This window comes from Plectropomus leopardus, chromosome 6, assembly GCF_026936395.1.
Source record: "Plectropomus leopardus strain MGB_pleo_1.0 chromosome 6, ASM2693639v1, whole genome shotgun sequence".
NCBI classification, from domain to species: Eukaryota; Metazoa; Chordata; class Actinopteri; order Perciformes; family Serranidae; genus Plectropomus; species Plectropomus leopardus.
In genome coordinates this window covers 15,323,203-15,339,119 of record NC_142181.1, presented here as the reverse complement: position 1 = coordinate 15,339,119, position 15,917 = coordinate 15,323,203, and the positions used below count along the sequence as shown (strand labels likewise).

The 15,917-nt window shown below is 39.7% G+C and overlaps 1 protein-coding gene across 5 annotated transcripts in view; it reads right to left on the bottom strand.

Annotated features, from left to right (window-relative positions):
* dync2h1 (dynein cytoplasmic 2 heavy chain 1) overlaps window positions 1-15,917 on the bottom strand; it is a 127,327-nt gene that overhangs the window by 73,239 nt on the left and 38,171 nt on the right. For 3 of the 5 annotated variants that reach the window (XM_088078855.1, XM_088078858.1, XM_088078857.1), the window contains exons 53-67: window positions 12,251-12,375; window positions 11,585-11,833; window positions 11,270-11,378; window positions 10,691-10,804; window positions 9,684-9,826; window positions 9,183-9,264; window positions 8,521-8,684; window positions 7,404-7,541; window positions 5,840-5,953; window positions 5,521-5,681; window positions 4,322-4,445; window positions 4,043-4,164; window positions 3,726-3,812; window positions 2,106-2,232; window positions 282-423 (exon numbers count right to left, since the gene is read on the bottom strand). In XM_088078855.1, the coding sequence (XP_087934981.1) occupies window positions 282-423; window positions 2,106-2,232; window positions 3,726-3,812; window positions 4,043-4,164; window positions 4,322-4,445; window positions 5,521-5,681; window positions 5,840-5,953; window positions 7,404-7,541; window positions 8,521-8,684; window positions 9,183-9,264; window positions 9,684-9,826; window positions 10,691-10,804; window positions 11,270-11,378; window positions 11,585-11,833; window positions 12,251-12,375 (2,001 nt within the window). The remainder of the gene's footprint in view (window positions 1-281; window positions 424-2,105; window positions 2,233-3,725; window positions 3,813-4,042; window positions 4,165-4,321; window positions 4,446-5,520; window positions 5,682-5,839; window positions 5,954-7,403; window positions 7,542-8,520; window positions 8,685-9,182; window positions 9,265-9,683; window positions 9,827-10,690; window positions 10,805-11,269; window positions 11,379-11,584; window positions 11,834-12,250; window positions 12,376-15,917) is intronic. The other 2 variants (XM_088078856.1, XM_042486268.2) reach the window with 1 other exon arrangement.

Sequence of the window (15,917 nt, the reverse complement as noted above, 5' to 3'; positions counted from 1 at the left end):
ACACAAAAACATTGGGAAATAGGGTCCAGGTTGAAACACACCAAACTTACCATAAACTACTTAGACTTTGATCAAGCAAAAAAGAAAGAGCTGTGGGACTTATTTCAGCGCTCTTATTTTGTAAATCAGGAGAGTGCAAGTGCTGTTTATGTACTATATGTATCACCACAGGATTTGTGCCAGGTGTGGGTAGAAGTGTGTCTGTGTAGGCTGTTAGCACAAGAGCTGACATATGCTGGTGCTAGTGTATTGGCTGTAAGAATTAGTAGTATTATGTTTACTCTGTAGTCCAGATTGAGCCATCCAGGTCTCTAGGCAGTGTCTTCTATGGTCCTCAGGAGCTGCAGACAGATAGGTGATGAAGGCTGCAGCAAGCATGGCCCTCATAGGGAGCGTATCCAACTCATTTTTTATCTCTGACATCTGTTTGGACGAGAGACAGGGATTTCATTAAGGTTAAAAATATATATATATAAAGGAGGAAGACAAAGTGGGATGAGCCCCTTTTTGGCCTTTTACTTTCAACATTGACAAATATTAAAACAAACAACTTATTTGAAATACAGAGTGTAACTACTACAAAAGCAATGACAAGGAAATGGCTTTATATTATCATTATATATTATCTTAAATGCTGAACACCCCATGTTCTATATTTGTTTTAATTGTTTCTACCTTGTAAAAGTACTTAACTAAAGATGACTGTATGATTGTTGCTAATAAATGAAACCAAATAAACAAAATGTCAAAAAAAGAAAAGAGGAAGACAAGAGGGAAGGGAACCACAAAGATCGGGAGGAACTAGTAGAAAGAATGTAACGAAAGGGTAGGGATGAAAGGTGAGAGAGATGGAATAAAAACAGAAATTTAAGCAACTTAATAGTAATAATAATAATAATATCAACAACAATAATAAAATACTATTATTACTACCGCTACTACTGTTAATAATAATAATAATCGATTTTATTTGTAATGCAATCTACAAACAAGTTGAAAGCATGGGAGTAAAAAAAATACAGATAAAAACAACTAGCATAAAAGCATATTTAAAAGTCACAAAAAATATAAACATAACAGCAAGTAGAGAAACCAGCAAGAGGTTACTTAAAAGGCATAGGTCCTGGTAAAAAGGATTTAAGTCCTTTTTGAAGAGTAAGTGGTGGGAACTTGACCCATGTGGGCATGCAATGTGACCCCTCATTCACTCTTCCAAATTGAGAAACCCTAAACTCAAAACAGTTAATAATCCAAAAATGTCTGCAATGGTTTGTACGAGAACACAAGATAAACTAACAAAAGTAGGAACGCGCACACACTCAATATGAGCTAATGTGACAATACTGCAGTAATTTCTATGTTGATCAGGATTCCTTTGAGTCTAGCAGCATGTCAGGAGATCACAAATGCACAAGTTTGGCGAATAGCTATGCATCATCAGACTTAATTGTCAAGTCTTGTGACCCCTGAACGCTTACATCTGTGGCTGCAGGCTTTGTATTCTCTGGTCTACTGTACTGTCACACACCCTGCCATGCTCTACACTTGAACTCCAATATGCATCTATTTTTGCACCACTTACTCTGTATTTGTTCTCCCCTCTCTCTACATGGCTCCCCATCCCATGAAACACTTCAATAACTTAGAGGCATTAACATATAGGGGAACGCAGCTTCTGCAGAGTGTGCAGAAGAGTTGAAGTGTGTACGTGTGTGTATGGAAATACGTGAGTAGAGAGTAAACTGTCTCTTTGGTGCGGGCCTTGAAGGAGGCAGTGAGTGTGTGTGTGTGTGTGTGTGTGTGTGTGTGTGTGTGCATGCGGATGTGTGTGTGCGTCAGGAAGAGATTGAGTGTTTTAATTAAGGTGCAGACAGATGCTGCAGAGAGGAGCAAAAACAGCCAGAAGGGACCCAAGACAGCAGGATACATCCTCCTGTCTCTCTCTCTCTCTCACTCACACACACACACACACACACACACACACACACACACACACACACACACACCTCCTGTTGCTCTTACATGGTAAATGAGCTTCTTTCCTAGTAAATGTGTATAACCTCCCACACCAACACACACATCAACACACCCATATATCAAACTACCTGTGCGTTCCACCGCGTGTGTTCTCCGTCCAGTTGCGATATGAGCTGCTGAGCAGCAGTGATAGTGTCCTGAGCTTTTGTCACCTCAGCCTCCAACTTGGCTGCCTCTGTCGTATGACACTGAAACCTGAGGGACAGAGTTAGGAGGAGGAAACCAGATCAGTAAGTAGGTAAATGTGTTTTGTGTGTGCTCATTGGAGATTTCTTAGACTGACATTCTGATATTTGTTTAATCTAACAAAGACATATTAAAGAGATTGAAAAAATAAACTTCTCCAATGTTTAGCCCTTTGAAACCTGGATTGACATCAGTTTTCCTGTGCTGTGTTCAGATGCTGTTCACAAGCTATTTGACCCTTTGAAACCTGAGCAGATTGGTTTGATTTCTTTCTAAAACATGGGGAAAAAAAGCAAGACCAACTTGGCAAGAAATGTCCCATAAATTGCAAGACACTAGTAAAAGGTGAAACAATTTGTTTTGAAAAAGCAGGTAGGATTAGAAAATTATCCCAAAAATGCAAAAGTGTCCAGAAAACTACATTCACAATTAAAATAATTTTATCTTTAATATTATGGTGCAGAAAAAAATAATATATTCTTGCTTGTAATCGTTTTACTCTTTTTTGGGGGTTATTTTCAGGTAATTTTCTTTTAACTTTTTTAATAATTCTTTGCTCATTTTGGGCCACGTCTTGTTAAGTTCTCCTCAGCCTTACCCCATGTTTTTGAAAGACATCAAAACAATTTGCTCAGGTTTCAAAGGGTTAAGTCATTTGTAGCTTCTTCAGTGTTGCTGAAAGTAGATTACGAATCTGTGCACATGGCATGAAATCTGACAGACAATACAGTGTAAGGTGGTGAGGTGCGGTGAGGTGCGGTGAGGTGAGGTGCGGTGAGGTGAGGTGAGGTGTGGTGAGGTGAGGTGAGGTGAAATGTGGTGAGGTGAGGTGAGGTGAGACTACAGAGGAGGAGAAGAGTGGAGAAGAACGTAATGGCCATAAAAATGATTGTATGAACAGAGATGGATAGAAAGATAAATGGCTGGACTGACAGGTGGAGAAAGCAAAGGTTGAAGATTTGGAGGAAAGAGCAACGGAGAGAGCAGAAGAGCACACTTGCAGTGTGAAGTCCACCTTTTCTGAACTATGACCTGACGAGTAGTGAGACTGGCCAATGTCCAGCAAGATCAGGATAGAAATGAGCTCCCTCTTTAGGTATTATTGATTGTTTATATCCTTGTTAATGTAACTCCATGATGGAGGAATACAGGTGGCAGAGAAGAAAAGCAAAAGGAGGCCGACTGCAAAAAGTGTATCACCACATTAGCTTTACAGGCTAATTGCAAACTGCAAACTGCATCACTGCCAGTCATACCTGCTTTTTATCACAGCTTGAAAAAAATTTCGCTCTGCTTAAACTAAACTAATGTCATGGCCCAATTTTTATGCATCATGAGGGAATAATGGAAGAATTCATATATTCATACTGGTTATTATGAAAACGTTATAAGGGTAATACATGACAAGGTGAAAATCATTACATTTGGTGACAGATGAAATACAGGGGAAATGGAAGGATAACAGGCTGGAAGAATAGAGGGAAAGTTGGAAGGAGGCTTACTTCTCTTTCAATTCATTGACTCTGGCTCCAACAGAGTTAAGCTGGTCCTCCAGCTTATTCTTCCTACTCTCCGTCTTCCTCAGGTTCCTGGATACATACACACAAAAACACAGAAAGGTATCATGTGTGTTTCTATGAGTATGTAAAATTTCATGTACATAAAAGACCATAAGTACACACTGTCAAGACCACTAGCTCTTTGACAAGCCTCCAATCATTATGAAGTACAGCTTTAAACAGCTTAAGACAGTTGTGTCAAAGAAATCAATCATTCTTAAGTGTTTCTTGGAGTGGTGTGTGCATGTGTGTGTTCCTACTCCAGTAGTCCGGCCTGCTCTCTCTCCAGTGGCTCTATCCTCTCTAGGACGTGGGAGTATTGGACATTGGCTTTGACCCAGGCAGCCAGGGGAGCAGCTGCTGCACTTGCACGCTTTGCATTCTGACCATAAAAACATCACATGTCAGAATCAACTCAGTCATTACAATAGCCACAATACCATCTTTATCCAACAAAAAAATAAAAAATAAAGCGGTTTATAGCATCCACCGGTCATGCATCTAGTCTAATTCTTATTCTGCCCAAGAGGCAAGCTAACCTTGGGATCGAAGGAGGCCTTGTTTCTGTTGAGTAGCTCTTCCACACTCTGGCGAATCTCAGGGGTGATGTTCCGCACCTCAAATGTAGCTATGTCCTCCCTCACACCCCGCTTAGCAAGAAAGCTTCAGAGAAAAGAGAAAAAAGAAAAAAAACAAGAAAGAGAGAGAGGATTGGACATGAGCAGGTGAGAAATAAAGCAGCGGAAAAAAAGATACACACACAAACTGGATGTGTGTGAGAGTTTGATACATGTCATGGCAATGAAGCAAAGTCAGGAAGTTAAAGAGACAGATCATTAGAGAGGGAGACAGAATAAAGTGACTTTTTATGCAGAAAATGAGGAAGTTAATGTTAATTCAAGCCTAAAATTATGAGACTTAAAGTTTTTTTCATCTCTAATTAAGCGCAAACAGTTGAAATTTATTCTCTTTGTTACTCATAAAGAGCGCGCACCCACACACACACACACACACACACACACACATACACGTCACCCTCGTTCACTCTTTGTTACTTGCAGTGCTCAGAGTTGAGTCTGCTCACCCAATTAACATGAGTCATTAGCAGGGCAGAATGATTTTTGTCTGTCTGATCCCCTCTAAAGGTGCCCACGGCCAGATGAGTGATTTTTACCAAAAGCTAAATTTAAATCAACAGTGAAACACAAAGGAATTGCGTCGACACAGTGATGCAGCATAAGTGCATGAACACATGAGACACACATAAAAAAACCATATTTTAACATATTTATAATTTAAAATAGTCTGCATAAAATACTATACCACAACTTTTTTGACACCTGCTTTTATTTCTCTTCAGCCATGTGAATAAGTGTTGGGAAAATATCTATCTTTGAACACAGCTAAAAGTCGAAAAGAAATGGATGTTTTGGGGGACTTTACAAAAAAAAAAAAACTTTTACAGATAGTACTTAAAATCTCACATCTCTTCTCTCCCTCTCCTTTCATAGCTGCGCAAAGCCTTTCAACCTCTTCCTCCTCTGTCCCCATCCATCTCTTGACACCCCTATTACCTCCTCACACCTCTTTTTGGTAACCCACAAGGTGTTGCAGATCCTCGTCAGCTTAATTACTCCCAACGGCGTAACTCTCGCCTCATCTATCTATCTATCCTTCTTCTTCACCCCCTGTCCTGTCTATCCTTTTACACATTCTTCAATTTTCTCCCCGCTCTCACCTCTTCATGCTGACCCAGGAGGTGTCGAAGATGCCCATCAGTCTCAGTACCCCCTCCAGGATGTCTCTGATGACATCAGGGGGCATGCGGAGAGAGCGGATCTCAGACAGAGCTTCGGGCTTGATGTTTCCAACTGCACGCTTTGCTTCATCTACCAAAGGCTAGAGGGCAGCAATGGTAAGGGGAGGGAGGGATGCAGAAGTAAAGAAGGGATAAGTTCAGCTAGGATGGGGAGTATAGAGAAGGTAAAGGGCAGCTGTATGTGTGAGTATTTCTAGTAACTGACATATGTCATACCGACTGCAGAAGTCAAACTTACCTGCACTTCCTTCAGCTCATGATCTATTTTGGCCTTTCTCTCTTCAATCTTGGACACTTCTTGAGCCATCTTCCCTTTAATCTTTTCCATTTCTGTCTTCTGGTCACTGGCGTTCTGGAGAACCAAAATGATCATGTGACGATCATTGTGTTGATAAAAACAGCCTTCAGATGCTTCTTTTCACTTCACTTTCACTCTGCATTCTACTTGCTTTAACTTGGACCTGGACAAGTGTTAATGCTGAGACATGTGTATGGGAAAAAAATGAGAAAACAAGCCTTTCCCCCATCAATCAATCGCTTGGTTGAAGAGTTTATACAACTTGCTATTAAACAAGAAAACGTGAACCCTTGACCTAAAGATGCTTCAACTTTAACCTATCTCAATAACTTTTGAAAATGCTAAAGACTCTCTTTTTTCAGTACTTCATTTCTGAGATGCATCAGAGATACAGCCAAGTTTTCCTCTGAGTAAAGATAAAAGATTTGGTTTAGGAACAGTCAGAGCAAGACACATCATTGAGGATGAAAAGACTGAGAAGATAAATGTTTGGCAGCATCGTTTCCAAACACTTCCTCTCAAACCTCTGTATCCTTAGAATCTATCCATCTTATCACATCTCACCCAAAGCTAATCTCTTCATTGACTGTCTCCTTATCCCTCCAATTCCCTCCCTGTCAAGCGTTGACCCCTTCCTAAATTTTCTTTATTTCCTCTACCAAATGTCATTTTCCTTTCTACTCCATTGCATCCACCTCTGAGTGTTTCCATCTTCCCCAAGCCTCTATCACTCTTCCTTCTAGTTTGTTTCCACTCCTCATCTCTTTGTTCAAGTCCTCCTCCTTTTTTCCCTCCCTGCTGTCTCCATCTCTACAGGAGACATAACTGCTACAGCCCAAAGGGACAAGTCTAGTCGTTAATTATCACTCTGCAAACTGACTTTGCTGACAGTTTTTCTTTCTCTTGTTTCTAGTTTCCTCTCTCTCTCCCTTTCACTCTGTCTCCCTAAAGAAGCAGATTCCCCACAGAGAGAAAGACAGAGGGATATCATAACTAATGAAGAGGGTTCAGATTCCTCCACTCATCTATCCATGCACCAATCCATTCTCTAGACAAAGCAAGCATGAGGAAATGGAAATGCGGTTATCAGGAGATAGAAAACAATTGATGAGAAGTCATAGAACAAACAAATGCTCATAGGCACACAAACTGAATAAATAGCATCTTCACAGCAGGGGAGACACAGTCATGGAAGAGAAGAGAAGAGCAGAGCAGAGCAGAGCAGAGCAGAGCAGAGCAGAGCAGAGCAGAGCAGAGCAGAGAAGAGAAGAGAAGAGAAGAGCAGAGCAGAGCAGAGCAGAGCAGAGCAGAGCAGAGCAGAGAAGAGAAGAGAAGAGAAGAGCAGAGCAGAGCTGCAGTGAGAGTTCAGTGGAGGATAGATATAACTTGGAGGAGACATGAAACCCTGCAGGACCGCTGTCCTGCCTGCCACTGAGTGTCACAGTTACACACACTGACATACACACAGTCATAAACACACCTACACACACAAGCGCGCACACACCTGCATGGATGTAGTTATTTCCTGCAGGGCAGAATCTGCCTCCTGTTGTTTAGTCTTCAGCAGTGCACTCTGCTCTGCAGCCCGCCTCTTCAACTCATCCACCAATGCTTTAGCTTCGTTCAGCTTAGACACACCTGCCTGCAGACACAAGTCAAACATAAAATGTGAGGGACATGAAATATGACTCTGATATATAAGAAAGAAAAAAGACTTGAAAATGTTATCAATGCTCTGAATTTTTAGGGCAAATGCACACCAATAGCACTGCACTTCCACGTAAGATAAGCCTTTATTTATGTTTATTGGAAACATTCAATAAATTAATTAATCAAGACAGACTGTTGTACATAGAATTCAGAGATTTTCTGTGCTTATCACTTTGGTAAAATCTTTTAGAAAAAAAATATTCTTCTGCAATTGTTTGCCAATATAAGCCTGGCCTGATTTAGTGCTGAGTGACACTTGAAAGTTGGGCCAGTGCTTAGTCTGTTTTCAAGCAGGAACAAAACAGCAGCCTGGTCACAAACTTTCACAAACTACTGCTAAAGAGTACCCTAAAATATGTTCCTAAAAACATTTGAGGGAGCAAATAGTCAATGTAGTAACAGAATCTTGATTCATATTTGATCAGTGCTGCCTAGTTTGTAACTTTTCAAATCTGGATCTGTGACACTCAATTATATCAAACTTGCCCCATAGTAGATATATGGTTTTGATTTGCACAGCCCAGGACAGGCCAGCTGGAAAACAGTCTGAATAGAAAGATGACCAGATGCATCCGCCAGAGAAAATGAAACAAGAACTCGCAGATTCATCCAGTTTCCAGGCTATGTCAATACATGAGGTTTGCATGAGGTACACGCTACTAATGACTGTTTTTTGTGTACTTCTACGTAACACATAAATACAATATCTGAGCTTCACACCATAAGTTATTCTTAACTGCCTTAAAAAAACAGCATAGTTTAACTTTTATAATTCGAGGTACATCAAAACTTTTTTTTTCTTTGGCTATCTTCTAAATAAACTTATGGGAAACAAACACTTGCTGTGATTACTTTTCCATGCATCTTAGTTCTTTCTGCATATGGACCTTGTAATAAATCTGATATTGTACCTGCAGATGCTGTTGTCGTGTTGTAAGCTGGCTCTGCTTGCGGCTAAATATTGCAGTGTAAACATGCAGAAAGGCCATGTACTGGCTGGGTGTTGCACCATGTTCTCTGCATGACTCATGGACCATCAGGAACAAACGGCACAGATCTTCCCGGGCAGACCCTGCTGAGAGCAGAAGGGGAGGAAGACTGTGAGCAAAAACTGGTTTAAATTTAGGAGGTCACTTTCACAACAGTAAACACAGCCAAACACAGCTAGAAACAATGTTAATAAGCTTCTGAGTTATTTCCCCGAAAAGATTATGACAAAAAAATGCTTGTACTTTAAAGGTGCTAAATTAATGGTTACCTAACCATTCTGCCAATGGTTGAAACTTTTGCCTAGATATCTGTACGCAATTTCCATCTTTTTGAAGTTGCATTACTAAGACTGTAATTATGATAACTGGAAGACTGTCAGATTAATTTAAATGTCTACAAACTACATTCACAGGACAGCAGTACTATGACACTTAGGGACATGACAGGGATGCCCTACAAAAATAACGTCATAAATAAATAACAAACATAACATAAATAACACAGTCACACAATTAAAAAAAGTTATCTAATCAAGGTCATTTTCAAAAAAATTTTAATTTGCTTTGCGTAAATGTGCTCCTACCTGAGCTTTTCCCCTTTGCGCCCTTTTCTCTTTCATTCTCGTCCCCTGTTCCTTCTGTCTTTGACAGCAGCAGCTCAGGAATCTGACAAGGTGCAGGTTTACACACAAGATGTGAAAGTTGGATAGAAAGCATTGACACATGCATTAAAAACTTTCTTATCTCACCCGCATTTTAAAAAATGTTTCAAGGTTTTGATTTTAAATTTCAGTTACCACAGTTAAGCAAATATACTTTTTCAGCCCTGCAGCAACAGGGTCAGTATTGAATATGAAGCCACTGGATACGTGTAAACCGCACATGTATCTATGGGGCAACGGCAGAGATGTTATAAAAGTCAGGGCTGCTAAAGTCTTTCTTTTTAATGCTCCTGAGCATAGAGTACAAAAATCACCATACTGCATACTCTAAACAGGACTCATTGATTTTAAATACTGGTGTGAAGTTTATCAGCAAATGTGGATATATCTGCTTTTGATCTTGTCACTGTACTTGTCACTGACCTTCTTCATGCTGCTCTCAGACCATCCTTCCATCCACTGAACAGAACACTTGCGGTAGAAAGCAGGGTTGCTCTCACAGTTGATGGTGAAATTAGAGTTGGAGCAGTCCATGATCAGAACTATATGGAGGTTTTGCTGGATTCCTTAGTTGGTGTGATACAAGGGAGTAGCACAATAGTTAGGGAATGAAAACAGTGGAGGAGTTAATCACAAAATGTTGTTTGAAACAGCAAATCAGCAAAAATTTAAGATAGTAAGGGGCGATGTTAAGGCAGGCTCTAGTGTTTGTGTTGCTGATATTGTCCCTTTTAGCTTGTACCTCCCTGAAAGAGTTGGATAATAAAGGTGAACAGGGAGTAGTAAGTTTACTTTGACAATAATAGAGTCACTGATTGAATTCTCTAACAGCAACCTTAACCTCAATGACACTTCACTATTTTTACAGTAAACACACTCGTGCACAGCAGGGAAGCAGAGAAATGGGGTCTGATACAGACACAGAGGAGAACAGACAAAATAATTAGTGAAAAGAAATGACAAGTTGTAGACTTTTACAGTGAAAGGAAGATCAGAGTACCACATATACCACATATTAGAGAACCAGCAAAACTAGAGATCATCTTCCAATGGGATCACACCAGGCGCAATGCTGATCCAGGACTTAAAATGAATTGCGGGCAATGGCCCCTTTCCTACTTCCTACCCACAAATTCTACAATCATCTTCAAGCTCATTAGCTTTCATTGTGATCTCAGTTTCACGACTGTATCTTGCATGAATCTGCTATCACAGTGACAAAATACGTACACTGACACTTGGCAAAGTAAGCAAAACTACTTCTGTGGTCGTTCCCACTACAACAGGTGTCTTCAGGACCACATTTTGATGACACACATAGACTCATAGGGTAAAAACAATATCAGTCCTGCTGTTGGGGCTGGTAATAATCAATAATGGACAGACAGGAAGAGGGACTGTGCTGCCAATAAATATACAGTACTACTAACTGTAAGAAAAGTAATTGTAGAGTGGTCCAGTGAATCCATCCTGGGAAGCAGCATCTTTGAGGGAGGATAGAAGAGGCTCCAGTTCTTCTGGGGTGTACAGACCTGGAACTTCACCTGAAACATAACACATGCAAACACACACTGAAATGTTAGTATCCTTACACACTTGAATCTCTCAGAAGAAATTAAATACAAGACGGTTGAACCAGGACGCATAAAACTGAAACCTTTGATCGGTGCAGCATAGCTTTTGCTAAATTTACCAGTGCATTGTTCACATTCAGATGCAGACGATGCATACTGACAAAACAAGGGCTGCAATGAGAATGTGTCTGAACTGCAAAAGATTCCAAGCACACATTTAGTATAAAAGCAAGAAAGAACACACATTTTATTAACTAATATTTGAAATGTACTTCCCAAAATGTTCAACATTTCCTTTAGTACTAACATTAACCTAATCCAAAATCTAACCTTAACCCTAAAACTAAGCTGTAACCTCTTCAGGTCAAAAAAAGTCATATCTGTTGTAATAAAAATGGGAGAAATGTATAGCAAATATGCAAACACAACACACACCTGAAGACAGCAGGCTGTTGACCATCTCCAAGAAAGCTGACTGAACAAACTGATAATCTTCCAACAGCAGAACCACCTGTTGACCCTCCAAACCTGCCAGCTGCATCACCTACCCACACAGTATGAATACATATACATTTTAGCTCTGTATATCAAAATCATGAAAAAAAAACAACAAAAAAATTGATAGAATGCTGTCAGAAAGATAATTAAAAAGTTTACCATACAATCTAAATAAAACTAAGAGCATTAACATGATTAACCTGGCACAATTTCAAACCAGTTAAGCCAATAAACACAACAACCCACTCTTACCATTTTGAGATCATTGCTGAAATGCTTAAGGCTATAACCCCGGGAGATTTTGGGCGTGAACAATGTGTATCCATGCATGTGTGACACCAGGCACGTGGCTGTGTGCCGACCCACGCCGCTGCGACCCGCCAGAAGCAGAGAGCCACCGGGTCGGCTCAGGACGCGATCCACCCTGGATACAAAGTCACACACTTCCCAGAACAGGAGAAGATCCAGCTCCCTGTTATCACGGCTGTACTGCCCTACTCCCTAAAGGGAGCAAAGGAAGGAACGCACACAAGTAAGGAGCTGCGCCATAGACATTTCAGACCAATACAATGAAATGACATTAAGAGCACAACGAAACACAATCACATGGATGAGACACACACAAAAAAACACAGCAGCAGATAAAAGAAGCAGGAGTATTCACATGCTGAAATGACTAAGGTAAAGCTGCAATAGCAATAGGTAAAAGAAGAATTACTACATGAGTATTGCATAATAATACTTCTACAAATACTAATGCTAATAATCATAAATGAATAGTGTAGGAAATCAGGAAAGGAAAAGTTGCATTTAAGTACTACAGATGTATTTAGTTGTATTTAGTTACAGCATACGTGTGCACACTTAATTCAACAAGCCCAACCGCACACAATCAGATAACAGTTCCTCATCATGTACCTTCTGTATAACTTGTTTTAGGTCAGCAGAATCCAGACGTCCAAGTTGTTTACCATGAGGAGGTAGAGACTGGCCTGGAGCCATTACAGCCCCATCAGAGGCTCCCCATGTCACATAGAAACCATCTGAACACAGGGGAAGTATTACAGACTGTTCGGAACACATCTGCATGTGCACATCAAACGATGTCTACAGTCAGTGGTGAAACAAAATTGTAGTGGATGATGAGGACAAGTCCTGATTAGACATCTCTTTTATCTTTAGCTTCATTATCCTTACTTTACACTGTTGTTTGCTGATGCTATATTGTTTTATAATCATGTGAATTGTGATTTCCTAATTATAGGTTTGATAGAGGTTTGGTCATAGGGAGTACTGTCAAACTCTGTTATATTTTGATGCTAGTACTTGTATAGCTTTACTAAAATAGGATCTTAAATAACTTTTAATCATACCAGTGTTTTGACACTGTAGGCTTACACTCACTTATTTTTACACATATTCAGTATGTTTGTTAAACGTGGTTAATACTGTTTTACTCGGTTAATGGTCTGCCAAAGAATTATTTGGTTTTCTCATAAGTGTTTGGTATCGATCAGCAGAGGAGAGTATCATGGATTCAAATATTGAGGATTTGAAGGTAGTAGTGAAATTTTAGAACCAGAGGACTTTGCACGAGAGAGGCTCTGGGACAAAGACACTTTGAATGAAACAAAGCCTGATAAGCTGTCATTGTAATCTCATTTTAGCCATATCAGGTATCAGAAGATGATCCAGCTGTTCATGGAGAGAGAGAGGTGGAGGAATAAAATTCAAGCTGAGTTTGCAACGCTTAAACTGACCAAGGCCAGCCGCCAGAACTGCACAAGCGTAACCAAGCTGCCTGTCCAGTGTGCTCACAAAGGCCACACTACAACTTCTCCAGAGTGAACCTTTTCCCTGGCATCGAGACTTCTGAGGAAGGTGAAACAATCTTTCCTGCTCTTTAATGGGGATAATGCTCTTAAATGATAGGGTCACATATGAAGTGTTAGACATAGATTAGGATCTCCCATTAATACAATTACGGGTTATTCTCTAATCAGGCTTCTTCTTTATCTTTTCCTTCAATGTTTTATGGGATAAGTTGCCTCTGTTGTTGATTGATGCTTGACATTGACTTTACTTTAATTTTAAATTCTCATCTGCTTGATCATCTTGCACTATTTCAGTGCACCTGATCAAGTCTAGATGTCACACCTAACTCAGTTCCTCATTAGTTTTCATCCCCTCATTTTTATTGTTGCTTAATTTATTAGTTTGTTGTTCACTTAATCATTTTATTCACTTTGTGTCTTTGCTGTATTTACTGTTTCATCATTTATCCATACTTATTCTTGACTCATTTATTGTAGTCTTTTAGGAGTAGTTTTGTTGTGTAGTGAGTAGTTTATAAAACTTTTGTTTATAAAGACACTTGATCTTGTGATGTGTGTGTGTGTATAATGTGGAGTCACTGTACACCTGGAAAAAAACGTTGTAACCTTTACATTATGAGACTAGATTAATAAATAAGGCAAAATGGGCTATGAACCTTTCCATTTTAATGGGTGGTGCTCTGAGATTTAGAAATTCAAATTTTTAAATGTAAACTCATTGTTTCTGATAGCTGAAGTTGAGTTCCATTACTCTACTTCATCTTTATACCAATTCATATGTCCCTGATACATAATTTTGCATTATCAGTCATAGCTAACTAATACCAGCCTACCTACATGTGAAAATAAGATAAAATGTGTGCCTGAATGGTCAGCCTGTGCAATAGGTATTTGGATTTGTTTTCACATACTACAGCTAAAATACCAGATGTTGTACAAAAGCAGGCAGGTGTTTATTTTGCAGGCAGACTGCACTTATGGCCATAATTTGGCATTTTTCACGCAGGTTACAAAGTACCAGCCTTAAGCCGAGGTTCTCTCATGGGTCAGATATTATGCATTAAGGATGCATGATATCAGCTGTAAAGTTCATTCTACGTCAATGGGCTGCTTGGGACCTATTTTGACTAATTTAAGTCTCATAATGAAAGTCTCATCACATCGGCCTATCATATTGGCAGAAATGTTCATCTCCGACGCAGATTTATCATTTTAAAGCTGATACCAATGGCCAGTTGATATAATATTGCATCCCTGAAATGCAGATCTCTTATGTTTACTTTCTGCAGTCTAGGCAGTGCCTAGAACGGAGAACAGATGACAGAGATGCTCAAGGAAAAAGCTATCACTTTTACAAGGTACTGTCCCTGGGATTACTGCCAGGTGCCACATTCTGGGATATTGCAGTTTTGTGACTAAGCACTGTTGATACAACTTTGTTCCTCCAATGTTACGTTTAAAGCATTTGCTGAGAAGGTTCTTGGTATGACATTGTAGCTGGGGCCACACTTTGGATGTGCTAATGTGATGAAAAGAATTTATCCTTTAGGCTTCTGCCTCTCTGATGTCTTAAGTCTAACTGCCAGCACTGTAAGCCTCCATTGAACAGTTTCAAGGGCTTTGGTTATAGATATATCATAGTATTTGATCAGCAGCCAGGGCCTGTGCTTGATCATTATATCTTCCCAAGTTGGGCCAGCTATCTTTCAGCATGCTTTCTTAATACAAGCTTCAAATATTGGTTTGCATGAAGGAAACTAGCTGTGGCTTGCGCTTGTCAGTATTGCCAAGTAGTAATGCTGTGCAGATCATAATGAATTACATACATTTTTATGTAAAAAGGGCAGGATCTGCTTTTATCTTTTACCCTTGTTCCTCTAAAGATCCTGAGGAGACCTCCTGTGCAGTGTGGACAATACTAGACATCGCTATCTCTCTGTTAGTATTTTCACTTTGAAGTTGACATTTTACATCGATGGTGTTCAGGAATTGTTCCTTTCCAGATTTGCATGCCAAGGTAAAACAATAAAGCATGTCTACTCTTGTTACACCTTGATAATTTAACCTGCATACTGTCTCCCCTTCTTTTCACTATTGTCATGCTTACACGCTGCCTTGTACTCCCCATGCCCCACCCACAAGCCCCCAGACGCAGAAATCTGCACTCTGAGTGCACTTTTCTAGTCCAGGTGTGACTCTTGATTCTTGTTCAACTTTGTTCTTTTTTATCTCACTCTAGGAGTTGGCAGGCAAGTGTAGCACTGGAGTCTCGCCAGTACCAACCAGGATTTAAAACAAGTTGCCAACATCTCACCCCTGCTATAACCAAGAAATTAAATTGTTATTACCTGTGGGTGACACTATATCTTTCATCAGTGAACAAGAAACATTGTTAAGCACATCAGTTTTAATTTTAAGTAGTTTGGAGTAGCCAAACAAATTGGAAAAAAGACAATTTCATTAAAATCATGGTGATTTGAAATATGCAAATAGACCATTAGCTGAGAAGTTACCATGCAGAAAATGACATTTTGAGTGCAGAACTATAAAAGAATAGAGCCAAGTATTGCTTTCATTAAGACATGAGTGGCAATATGAAAATGTTGGCATTAATTGCACAAAATGCTCAACCTCTAGTGGAATTTTTCCTGCTTCGCCTTTGCTATTGTATCCGAAAACAGTTTTTTTTTTTTTTTTTTTATGTGCGATTTGAATGTTGGTGTATGTCAGTGAGAATAGAGCGATCTCAT